Below are 13,726 nucleotides of genomic sequence, written 5' to 3' on the forward strand. Positions count from 1 at the left end.
GTTCTTACCCCAGCCTTTGATAGGAGTTTTCCCCGAGAGATTATCCATTTTTGGGTGAAGGTACGTTAACAAACATTTGGATCCCAGGTCATCTTGTTATTGACTTGTACTTGACTGGTTCACTGTAGCAACATGCATTTGTCATTTTTGTTATGCCTAAATCAATTTTTAAATGCAAAGATCTCCATCAATACCACCACATTTAATTTAAATGCAATCTAGACAATCCCAAGGACTTAGTTTAACTTTAACTACATTTTACGAAATAGTCACTGTTGAAATATGGATATGAAAGAGAGGAACATTAGATACAGTTAAACATTAGATAATGGTTATAAAAGTGTCACAGGTAACACATGAGAGTTGATGAAGATCTCTCTTTGCATACCGGGGGATAACATGGAATATAGTTTTTTAAACTCTCGAAGTGTGGTTTTTCTTTTAAACGCTGAAAATGATGATTAATTTTGCATTGAATGTAAATCAAATGCAAAAGTATTTTCTTTCAGGGTGTGGTCCTAACAAGTTTGGCTATTCTTGTGAGTTTGAGTGTAACGTTGGCAATGGAGCGGCTGATGATGGTTGCCTAGGGAGACTGTTTTGTCTCATAGATCCTTTTGGTTGCAGATGTAACTCTGGATTCAAAGATCTTAGTTGTTCAGTGGGTGAGTATTATCTTGATGCCTGTGTGCTGGGAACTGAGTTTCAACCAATCCAGAGGCTTTTGTGGTGGAAATGTGAGCCATGGTACTTAGATTAGAAAGAATTTGCCTTTTTGCCATGATCCATGCCCAGTTCAAACTGCAATTTTACCTATTTGTCAAGAATGTTGGTTATCTAGATGTAAAATACAATTTACAAAGTGCAGATTGCTGTTAACTGGACTGTTCATAGTTCATTACATGTTTCAGTATGTAAATCAATTACAGTATAGTGTACTGCTTCCAAGTGTTTTTGCATGTACACCTGATTCATGTTTACAAAATGTTGTGCTTCCATTTGTTTATCAAATCAGTGGTGCAGTACGGTAGTACCAAAACACATGATTAGAAAATTGAGAGTATATTAACAGAATTCATAATCAGAGTAAAATATATAACATGTGTGAGAAAACATTGGCTTTGTTACTGAAAGAATGGAAACCAAGAGAATGAGACTCAAAGAAATAATTGGACAGTTGGACTTTAAAGATACATGTTTTCAGTTTACAGCTTAATTTACTCAATCTGGCTGTGTTTACTTATCTTTGTGACGTTATTTTATTGCAATAAGAAAATTTACTTTTAGTCAAGCGAATGTTAAATTGTGGATACAATTGACGGGATAGCACAGATACTCTGTATTGAAATTGATTTGGCTAAAATGTAAGTCATATTATAATCATGATATTATATCTTATTGTGTCTTGCTATAGTTCGCTCTACTTTTGCACAGACATTCCATTTTTGCTTGTCTTTTGATCATACCAATAATCACTATGAGCCAAATCTAATAAACTGTAAAAGAGCTAACACTCAAGTCTCATATCGTTTTGTTTACAGAGTGTGGACCAGGTCAATATGGGGCTGGCTGTTTACAAGATTGTCACTGTCAGAATGAAGACAGCTGTAACAGATTTACAGGTGAATGTGACACCGGGGGCTGCCAAGCTGCATGGAGTGGGAATAACTGTCAGAGTAAGTTGTATACTTTCATTGGAACCATCAATTAGGTTATGTTTTTATAAGGAACATGATAACAACTGTATCATGGTAGTTAGGTATGTATAGAGCAATCATTACACATATTTGGTTATGTCAAGCGAGCTGTTGTAAAATGTCAACCTGCAATTTTATTTCTGTGAAGTAATATGCCTTCACTCATTTCACTAAAGAGGGTTTAAATGCATTTATATTATACAGCCCTTTGCATTGCTTTTAGTCAGACTGAATACAAACAGTTTAAACCTTATTTCCTCCTTCACTTCCTTATTAAATCTTTATACAGTCTTTTGACGCACACGCTATAGGAATGTACACCTATGGTTACTCAGTGCATTGATTAGAATACCTTTGTCACGGTTTGGTGATTAAATTGATGGAAATTGACGACAAATTGACTGTAAAGAATAATTCATTCACAAGTGATATTTGTCAGAAACTTACAATGGCAAAATATTTTGCACAATAGACAGTTAATCAAAGGATACTTTAACGGCCAAGGTTATTGCTTAACAAAAAAAAAATACTAGACATTGTAGGGCTTGACATAAGGCTAAAACATGGCACTGCAAAAAAAAAAGCCATTAGTAGGTTCCAATTGTGTGAAGGGCATCACTGCATATGGAAAGGGCATTACCGCAAAAATGAATGAAAGGAAGGGCACTGACAACATTTTTGGTCCACGCAATTCTTACGCAATTTTAGTGAATCCAAAGTTCCAAAAACTTTTAATGGTCACATGGTCGTTATACACTATATAGCGCAGCGCAAAGCAATTTTTACCTTGAAAATCCTTTACGTACATATAGGTAATCAATCGCCTATTCCTAACGTGGTATGTGACTGATGACTTGATACGTCACTACCTTTTCCAACTAACCGTTGACTTATGTCGTTTCCAAAGTGGAGGTTACTATTTACTAACAGGTTCTTGTATGAACGTTCCTGCCCAGTTTATAGCTGAGTACCAGAACCTAAATTGACACAAGCAAGTCAAGTTCCACCCGATAAAGTCAATGGGATTTTACTGTGTGATTTTACTCGCATCCCGTAAACTCAATGGAGAAGTCCCATTGACTTAACGTGTCGAAGTAAAAAGAATGTCGAAGAGAAAAGTCATTGCGAAGGAAGAATAAGAACGATCACAACGACATTAATGTTTGTATTGTATGTTATGTCCCCTGAAACTCTTGAGAAAGTGAAAAAAATCGCCGAATCAAGCTACTGCATTTCGAAGGATGAATCAAACCAAATCTCCCCAAGAATTTTGGGTTACTCTACAGTGTAACTTAGTGTACTACTCGCAATGTACATGGCACCGATGGCAAAACATAAAGGGCGAGGTGTATTTTCCGTAGGGCACCTTGGCAAACAGCATGGGCACGACGGCTTTTTGCCATCGGTTACTTCAAGCCCTGCATTGTTTACACCTTTAAATTGAAACTGCATCCTCATAACAATTTGTATGTTTGAGATTCTCAATTGAATTAATTTGGTGATATTTTGCCAATGCAGAATGAATGATGTCATCATGTCAATTAAGCTGAATAACATTTTATCACTTATCCACAGAGGAAAATAATATTTCCACGAGGACATTGAATTGTTCAATTAATTTAACAGGCATTATTTACAGCTGAGCAAACATTCCAAATGTACCACACTTCAAGGATAACTCAACGTGAAGATTATAATAGCGTATAAGTAAAAGGTCTTGTACAATGATGGCATCACAGATAATCTACAGTACTGTAATACAGTTTGTGGAGTAAGAAAGTGTTTAGTTTCTGTATGTATATGCAGAAAAGCTCACCGTGTGTAGCTTGCTTGAACTTCAAACCTGGTCTTTAACTAGGTGCTATCTAGGAAGTTTTCTGCTGCTTTTGTTAATGTGATATGTTAGTGAGGTAACAAGTGGGCAAACTCTGGTAAAATCTTATAAGCAAGCTTATGATCTGTAGCACCGTATACAGTAGTCAAAAGATAAAAGATTACGAAACATTCTGAGTATGTCACATATTGTAGCCAAAGGTTGAATGTTAAGGATATATTGAATAACTGTACTTGCATTTACTCCCGTAGGAAACTACTTAACATAACAAATATACAACTGTGAAATAAAAAATATATATTTTAGTTAAAGCAGTACGAGGCCAAATCAACTTTGAAATTAGGAGAAGAAAAGGTATAATGGTTTTGCTCTGCAATCAGTGCATACTTTTATAATGTTCAACGTTATAAGTGCAGTAATTGTGTATCATTGTACTAATATCCTGGTCTCATTTTTTTAGAGCTGTTATTGCTTTTTTTTTAAACTACCTAGATCTAAAGGATGAACTCTTGAAAAGGTTTCACACATGCAGGATATGGGATATTTTTTCACTTGCTGTATCGCAACCTTTACAAATAATTTAACTTCCATTTGAAAATCAAAATGAAAAAAAAAATGCGTACAATTTTAATAGAGTATTTTATAACCAATAATTGAACATGAGGAGTTCGTAATGTAATGGTACTTAGATTTATTTAAAAAAAAAAGTGCTGCTCATTTATTTTAAGGGTTCTGAATAGCCAGTTTAAAAAGCTTCTTGTTCATCTCATGATAGGCTCAGCATAAATTGGCTAGTGCTAAATTGTGGTCTTGCGCCGCGACACAATAAGCTAAATATTATGTCTTGAAAGATGTTTGCTGTCCTCTGATACTCGGTTTTGTGCGAATTCAGAATCTCAAATAAAGATATACAACACTGTGTACAAAAAAAGGTATGAAATGGGCACATAGTCTGTAGGTTAGTAACATCCATCCATCCATCCATTCACCCACCCATAAGTCCATCACATCCACGGTGACCCATCTACCCCATTCATCCATCATCATCATCGTCGTCGTCATTATTATTTATTTTTATTAGTGGGGAGGGGGTGGGTGCTCGGCTGGGCAGGCAGAGTTTGAACTCTCTTAACAGTAAATCTTTTCCTCTTCTGTACTTTTGCACATATTTATTTGCATCGTTTTTACATTATTTCATATCCTCAGTACAAAGGAATTATGGAGAGTTCGCAAAAACATCAACTTAGTACCCAACAATTCACAATGATGACATAGACAGTGTGACTTTAGAAGTCTTCATGTGTTTTATAACACTGTTGTAGCAGATTAATGTCAGTCTCCAAAATGTTAATGCAAACTAATAGCATAAATTTGAATGACAGAGTATGTTGATGATATCATGTGATGGTGCTAAAGTTACTACATACAGGAAACTCATCAAAATTCACTGAAAGAAGTGTGTTTGTGTGTCAGTGTTAACATTCTTGTATTTTTATCACAATTAATACTTTCAGATCTTGTCAGGAAACATTAACACGCATATTAAGAATCAATAACCATGTTATGACTAATGGTATCATCCAAACAGTCATGTAATATAAAAAACAAAAGCTGACATGCGTAAATTCTGCAGCTTGACAGTGAAATGATTGTATTATTTGTCCATAGTTCCTGATGTTTGTCCAATGGGTTACTATGGTAACCAATGTACAGAGAAATGTCTGTGTCTTGATGGTGCTGTGTGTGATAAGCTTTCAGGAAGATGTGAAGATACCAGCTGTACTCCAGGTTCAATGTTGGATTCAAATGGCCAGTCCTGTCTAGGTAATTTCTTAGTGCACTAGTCTATACTCATATATTCCACGAGAATTCCTCTTTAAAACCCAAAGAGAGTGCAGGATCCATTTGATGTGTAATTTAGTACACAAAAAAGCTATAACTTTACTAATTATATGTCTTAATTTTAAGTTTTTAATCCCTTAACTGATCAGGTTTGCTAGAACTTACATACTTCATACCATGTCCTCTAGTTCAACCGTGTACTGGTGGCGGATTTGGTATAACTGGTTGTGAGTAGTCTACACTATTCCACTAATTCATCTGAACAGGTAAGTACCATTTACAGATGGGAAATGCCAGAGTACCAATCACTTATCTTCTGTTTGTAACATGCCTGCTTAATTTAAGCCAAGCTGTTATAGAAGCCCCTATTCATCTCAGATAAATTACCAAGAGTCTATATAAGTATGTGCACGGACACTTCTACCTCAATATTGTTGCATCTCCTTTCAGAATGTCAGAATGGATTTTTCGGTGATAATTGCTCAGAGGAGTGTCGCTGTGACTCTGATGCATGTGATAGAGTTACAGGAGAATGTGTTGGATGCTGCAAGCATCAGTGGATTGATTTACCTCTATCCATATGTCAAGAAGGTAATTTGTTGATAGTGTGTAGCATCTTGAAGAGCACCACTCAAATGGATGAATTTCCCCATGCAGTAGTGCGTTTGCTAGTATTTGATTATATTTTGCTAATATTCCACAATTTCTTGCCCTGCAGGCTGGACGATGAGTGGGCGGTAAATGAATTATACAGACTTCCAGCTGGTGAAATTTCTGTACAGTAATTTGAATAATTAGTAACATACTAGCAAATACCAGTTTTTACTTTTGTCAAAGCTTTCACCTCAGAAGGAAACGTTAAAGATAGTATTGTTAGGTAATAATATCTCAGGTCACACCAGCCGATAGTATAGTTAGGAAATGATATCTCAGGTCACACCACCCAATATTATTGTTAGAAAATGATCTCAGGTAACAGCATCAGATAGTATTGTTAAGAAATGAAATCTCAGGTCAAACCATCCGATAGTATTGTAAGGAAATGATATCTCAGGTCACACCATCCGATAGTATTGTTAGGAAGCGATATCTCATGTCACACCATCCAGCTCATACCACAGCTTGGCAATGAAACAGTTATGGTAGGAACAAATAATCCATTCATTTCACATCATGGATATTAATACAATGTTTTTTATAATAATTTGTAAAATTATTACAGCCTTATTCTCTTAACATTACAGGAATTATTAATGTTACTGGCAATAAAACAAATCCTGGTACACAGTGGTCAGTTACATGTTGGGTTGAGGAGTTACAGCAGAACTCTTCAAAGTACACAGTTTTCCTGTCCCAATCTATTGGTCTCAGTTCTACATCATTCCCGGTAACAAGTAACCTTACCAAAGATAGCAGTAGGGCTGGATTAATTCAGAGAGGATCAACATTTACAACCACTGATGCCCAGGCTGGGGAAACATACTATTGTGTGATACAACACAGTACAGGGTTTGCATGGCTAAACACAACCTTGTCTCATTATGGTAAGACAACTGTCATATGTTTTACATTGATGACATTAATACTTGTTTATATTTAAGTTCAAATTCCTAAGATCAAAGTCAAGTGTGTTTTGCATTATTTAAAGTACTTTACTTGCAACCCTTGCCATTTTTAAATGATACTATCTATGATGTCAAATATTACAATGCACTGAAGGTGGCAAACAAATGCTCTATAAGGGCTTACCATTTAGCTAAACACTAATAAGGTATGATTTCATATTGTTGCTGAATTTAAGTTGTTACATTTTCAAACATTTTTATTTGCTTCTTTTGCTGACTATATGGTTAACCAAAGCAATTAGATATATCAACCGGTTTAGAAAACAAAGTGATATGGGTGCCACATTCAGAGATTTATTATAGATCATGTTGTTGGATCCTAAAAGGGGTTTAAAAAAATTGTCTGCCTCTTACTTCTAAAGAATACTATACAGGGACAGGGCTATGATTTTTCCGTCTTCTTAGTTATTTTACTCTGTGCAGAAAAAAAACATGATAATATTTTTATGTATTTTTAAAGAATCTCAAAAGTTATGATAACATTAACATAAAATATATGGCATTTTATGAATTTTTGAGTGACTTGAGCAAGTCTGGTGATGATGTGATGAAATAACTTTTGTTTGATATTTTTCTTCTTGATTTTTGGCTTGATAAGTACAAGACCTTAGAGCAATTTGTGTGTTACTATTACCAAGCCTCACAATTAGCAGTATTTATATAGCCAACCATAAAGAATGCTGCTTAACAGAATCGGAATTTTACAAAAGGGGAAAAAACAGTCACTCAGTGGCTTGCACAATCCACTTTTAGTGTCGTTTAATTTTATGTTATCATTTCCATTTAGAACTTCCTATGATCAGTGAATCGCCTGAAATAGTCGATATGTCCCAGACCTCTATAACCATTAATTGGAGAGCCTGGGATGAGGGGACTGATGTCGGGGATCCACCAGTGGTTGGTTATATTGTGTACTACAGGAACAATGCAACTGATAGCTGGAGTACTGGTAGTATCAAAGAATCCAGTCAACTGCTACAGTACACACAGACCAATCTAGAAGAGGATACCAAATATGTCTTTAGTGTATCAGCTGTTAGGGAAGGGGATATGGGTGAGGGTCTTATGGGTCCACCTACGACTGTCAAGACATTGTGTGAGGGTGAGTTGTCTTAATTTATATCATCAATATTGTTATAATTCAAATTTATTTTGAATATTCGTTTTTTGAAGTTATAAGGAGGTCACCATTATCGTAAAAATGTTCATGGTGATGAAGATGGAATTATAATATGACATGCAGTTTCGGTGACAGACAAACTAGTAAGCAGGTGATGAGGTTAAAAAGCCCCGATCAGCCAATAATAATAAACAGTTTGGAACCATACACAAATACCAATAACAGGTTTAACAATGTCTTGGTAAAGATATGTAAAACAGAAAATTCCATGCATAGAATTATAGAGATTAGGAATATGCATAGCATTCTGGATAATATTTAGTAACAATAGGTGAAGTTACCATAATATTTTTTCTTTCTTGTGATGGCAATATGTTGAAGATAGGAAAGTTCCCACATTTGTATCTTACTTTCAGAAACTCTCATTGTTTGTCTTGACCTCTGTTTCATTCTACCTCTGTTTCATTCTGTTATTTACAGTACTAACTAATCCTACAGATGTGATGGTAACAGTTACAGACTTTAACCAACTGAATATTACTTGGCAGGTATGCTAAAAATATGAAAATACTGTCAATGAACAAGAATATTAAAAGTGTCTACAGTATAAAGATATACTATGCAGTATGTTCAACAATGTAGTAAGAAACTAGTCAGGTATAATTGAGCTACTCAGTGAAGGATACAAAGTACAAGAGAAGGAAGTGTCTGGATATAAAGATGTAATCTTTTTGTGATGGAAGATACTTGAAAATTCCCCTCCTCTCTCCCTTCCCTCCCCTGCCCTGCCCTACCCTTGCCCTGCTCTGTCCTGCCCTTCCTTCCCTTTCATTTCGCTTCCCTTCTCTTTGCTTTTGGTTCCAGCTTCCCCATCCTTGTCTTACCCAACCTTCCCATCACATCTCAACCCCTTCTCTTCGAGTTTCTTCTAGCCTCGTTTAGCTTTCTCTCTTATTGACTCATCTAGCCTATACATTGATGCACTATAAAGTTGTTGTAAGTACTAAATTATTGCATAGATCATGCTGCTTCTTCTATACTATAATTTAGCAACAATATTGAATGTTTCCATTTTTGATCAATAGGTTGATGATAATGGTATCACTTGCAGTACTGGGATAACTAGGTATACTATCTACTACAAGGTGGTTGGTAGTAGTGATGATCCACAGAGAGTAACTACAGTCTCTGGAAGTGCAATGTACACTATCATTGAAGGACTTGAGCCTGGAGAGAATTACACATTCATGGTTTCCCTTACAACAGATAAGGAAAGCCCCCTCAGTGAAGCATCTACGGCAGTAACATTTCCAATGTCATCTACTCCAAAACCCCAGGAAGGTAAATTTTTATTATTTTCTACTTCCCTTCCTTAATTTACAAAGAGAAGTACAATAGGATACCAAGATAACTTTCTGCCAGTCACCTCAAATGGACTGAGAGTATTGTCACTACATTTTATGTATATTAGGAAATTAAAAGGAGTATTAAGTCGTAATATTCAAAACGAGGAAAATATAGCGTTTGCTGAGTGTAAACATACGTAACGAAATGCATATAGTGAAAGGTCCAAAAGAGTTTTATTGTTGTGTAATTTCATAGCTTTGAAACTGTTAATAGATTAGTAATTTGGCAAATTTGATCTGCAAAAAAAGCAAGCGGTTATGTGAAAACATATAATTTATAACACGCACTTATTTACCTCATATACATATGCATTATCCTCTAATACTACGCTCAAATAACAGAGGTGTGGCTACCAGTCATCTAGGCCAAGACTCCTTTTTTGACCATTCAAACAGAAGACTCGCTGAATTGGTCCAGTTTTGATTGTATCGATAGCATTAGATTTGGACATGGTGGAATTGTTATTCTTATGTTCTATGTGGCTACCAACCTCGTTTCATCGTTTTTGAACAGTTTTCAGCTATGGTTTATTTTTGATCAACTTTTTTAGCCAAACTTGTTTACTCAATTTTGTGTCCTTATGTTTTATTTCCATATATATCGCATGCTAGGAAACGTTTTGTTATTAATGTTATTTCCCATATTTATATATTAGCTTCTTGTTATCCTTTGTTCGAACTGTGTTCTAAGACTACATTGATTCACCATGGTTGGTTTGTTAAACCGGTGAGCTGACAAGTCAGGATGCCGAACAGTCCAGATGAGGCTGGCAAGCCAGTAGACATGGAAGCCAGCGAGCCAACGATTCTACAGCTGCCGCCGGCAAGTGGTTAACGTGACGGTTCAGACCCAGACATCTGTCCTGACCGGGAAGCTGAAGAAATCTCATGAGGAATAAAACGATCCAAAAGGAGTCTCCATTCCATTCTAGCGCAATTTACAAACGGTCTCAACAACAAAATTCGAGACTGAAATCCTAATTTCACAGCAAAAGAAAAATAGCTGTAAGAATGGAAAGAAAAAGACGTCTCTCTTCTTCATCGTTACCCCTGTCGGACTCATCCGTAACCACTGCTTCTGGGTCAGACAGACCTTTGGGAGAGCGGCTCAGATAGTCAAAAATATTTGGTGCTCCTAAAATAACCCAACCAACAATTCCTGAAGAGAAAGTCTCACAGCTGGACGTCAATGCTTTCAAGAAATCTTTACCAGCTGTGATTCCGGTAGACGTGGAATACGAAGACCGTTACCATCTCACGGCACAAGTTACCTTGGTTCGCTTTCCAAGGGGTCCTAACCAGGTTTCTGTCCACCAATGGTTCCGGAAACTTCCAGAGGAAAACTTAAAGAGTCGCGAGGGTTTTCAATGTCAAGGATCAGTTCACCAACACATTGACTCACAGGTCTAATAAGGCGCTATGGGATGTTAACGGAGCCACAACAGTGTGCCTGAAATTTGCATTAGCTATGCTACCATTAGCCGAAGTCCTCTCCTGATCCTATCAGTAGAGCTGATTATATCTCCAGGAAAGACATAGGCAATTCTGACACTTCTCGGTCCAGTCTCCAAGTTGACCAGTTCTCCAAGATCACCATCCGTGCGAAAACGGATCGGATGTTCTAAATTCACTCTGCTAGCCCACACCACTGGTGAAGCAACATTGCCGCTTGCCACTATTAAGAGAAGATCTCTTTCATGTACAATTTGATACCAATGTCCAACAAGAAGCCAAAAGACGCAGGTCTCTGAGAGACTTCAAACTTACCAAGGCAACAACCGGTAGACAGAAATCCAGCGGATTCCCAAAGGCGATGGGAGGTCGAAAGTCTAGTTTAAGGGCAGACAGAGCTATTGCAAGCAACATTATAACAAGGACAGAGAACAAGGGTTGCAAACCGTCGCGGCAACTACAGAGGCTCATACAGATTTACCGCCAACAACAATGCCCTAGGGATGCCCACCCCATCAGGATTCCCTGCCGGTGGAGGACACTCATCAGGTTTTTCCACAATTGGGACATTTTGGATTCAGTTCTATAGGTACTGGAGATCATGAACATTGGCTACTCTAGTATACTTCAAACCCTCCATTGTCAGGCAATTATAAAACCACGCCAAATCCTTTGGACCCAGACCAATGGCAGACACTGAAAATGGAGATCACGGATCTCTTGACAAAACACGCCGCGATCAGAAAGGACCAGCTTCTGCTACAGTGCCTCAATCGTCATGAAGAAGGGAACATACCTTTGGAGGCTCATACTTAACTGAAACCCTATAAACAAACAGATCATGAAACCAAAGTCATTCCAGATGGAGTAAATTTGCTCAATGGTTCTGATCTTAGAAAGAGAACGTGGGCCACCTCGTTGGATCTAATGGACGCTTACCTGCACATCCCGATCAAGAGAGAAGACCATATATTTCTGACCTTCCACTGCATGGGATTTGATTACCAGTTTTTCGTCCTACCATTTTTTGGCATGTCCACGTCATCAAAGGTCTTCACAAGACACAAAATTCACGGTTTCCTTTCTAAGATCCTAGGTCAAAGAACTGCAGATCAGCTATTGCGGCAGTTAACAAGGGCTTCGCAGACGGTTCAACAAAGAGCAACAACAACAAAATATTGGCCCAGGTCTTGAAGGACATGTTCATTGTCCTCCACCAACCAAGAAATGATCCGTTCATGCATGCTCCTCTTATGTATAAGACACATTATCTAGATTTAAAGGACCATTTAAAGGATAGAGATATTGTTCCTTTTTTCAGATGGTAAAAACAACTTTGCAGTGAAATTTGTCATTCCTACAGTCTTTGCTATAGCATTGGTTATCATCCTCGTCACATGTATGTTAATTTACAGGTGAGTAGACAATTAAAGAGCATTGAAAGTATGATAAACTAAGTGTATATATTTCCATAAGTATAACTTTAATGTAATTAACAACGAATGGGGCTGCATGTTTTCTCGTCTTTTGAAACCACCATCAAGAATGCATGACTGTGTACATACAAATGAGTAGAATTGGTACATCTAATCTGAAAACAAACATTTAAGTTTACGTAAGATAAATCTTTTGTTATTACATAAAATACAGTAGCTGATTACATGTCATTGCTGATGTCACCTCATCTTATTATTACAATTAGTTCCCCTTCTTCAACCGGCTTGATTCAAGCAGTGGACATATATTTCTACTTTAGTCAGTTTTATCAACATTCATCAACAAATTTCAAAGCTTTGCTCCATTTTAACAATTGGTAAAATTAAGCACACAACATGTGAACTTTGATAAACTTTGGGCATATTGAATACGTTTAAGTTACTCACATGAAACATTTTTACATCTATATTTTGAGTGAGCACAGGAAGGTCTGGGAAAACCGCTGGTAATTGATTAGCAGCCAAGTACGGAGAGATTCATTAAACTAATCTCCAAATTTTTACATATAGTTGGGTTTTAACTTAATTTATTTGGATGAAAGAAATCTTCTTTTAACCACAGCCAGTTTTCTTTAAATTTAAATTATGCGTATCTTTGCAGTTTATGGTTACAACACCGGGCTTACATTACAAGCAAAGCTAGCTATTTTCACAGAAGTAACATTTACTGAGTCTATGTCTATATAAGATTTAGTTTTTAGAATGTTAATGGTTAGTTGCACCCTCACTAAATACTTACTTTCACTTTTTGAATTTATTTCAGGAAAAAATCTAAAAAAGCAGCACCATCTTCATCAGATCTTACGTCCTTTACCAATAATATTGCAATCGACAAGGAAGATCAAGGTATTTTTCAGCTGATTAGGAATAGAAACATACAATTTTCTCTTTTCATTGTTTTTTAACATTTAATACATTATGTTGCTAGGTACAAATGATTGGCAGGTAAAGGTTTCTTGAAAGACTACTTACTATTTTTTTTTCCATGTGCTTTTATGTGCCGCATGCTATTTACGGGTATCTTATGATATGAATGTTTTATTTTGGCCACTTTCATGCAGAGACATGAATGTATCTTCTTGTTATAAAATATCCATCTCACATGATTGCAAAGGTACATAGATTGTACATCTTGATTCCAGTAGAAGTTAAAGAAGTAGAAGATAAAGTCCTGGTTCTCATAGTATGTATAAAGTTAACCATTTGATAAGATTGAACAGGTAAATTATCAATTCATCATACCAATTGTATATA

General features: G+C 36.5%; 1 protein-coding gene across 2 annotated transcripts in view; it reads left to right on the forward strand.

The window, feature by feature from the left end:
• LOC139959681 (uncharacterized) overlaps positions 1-13,726 on the forward strand; it is a 53,999-nt gene that overhangs the window by 21,715 nt on the left and 18,558 nt on the right. Inside the window, exons 5-14 of one of the 2 annotated variants that reach the window (XM_071957476.1) lie at positions 510-665; positions 1,542-1,676; positions 5,200-5,355; positions 5,824-5,964; positions 6,618-6,917; positions 7,786-8,100; positions 8,599-8,666; positions 9,204-9,459; positions 12,298-12,391; positions 13,236-13,318. In XM_071957476.1, coding sequence (XP_071813577.1) covers positions 510-665; positions 1,542-1,676; positions 5,200-5,355; positions 5,824-5,964; positions 6,618-6,917; positions 7,786-8,100; positions 8,599-8,666; positions 9,204-9,459; positions 12,298-12,391; positions 13,236-13,318 — 1,704 coding nt within the window. The remainder of the gene's footprint in view (positions 1-509; positions 666-1,541; positions 1,677-5,199; positions 5,356-5,823; positions 5,965-6,617; positions 6,918-7,785; positions 8,101-8,598; positions 8,667-9,203; positions 9,460-12,297; positions 12,392-13,235; positions 13,319-13,726) is intronic. The other variant, XM_071957477.1, reaches the window with a different exon arrangement.

This window comes from Apostichopus japonicus, chromosome 19 (assembly GCF_037975245.1).
Source record: "Apostichopus japonicus isolate 1M-3 chromosome 19, ASM3797524v1, whole genome shotgun sequence".
Taxonomy (NCBI): Eukaryota; Metazoa; Echinodermata; class Holothuroidea; order Aspidochirotida; family Stichopodidae; genus Apostichopus; species Apostichopus japonicus.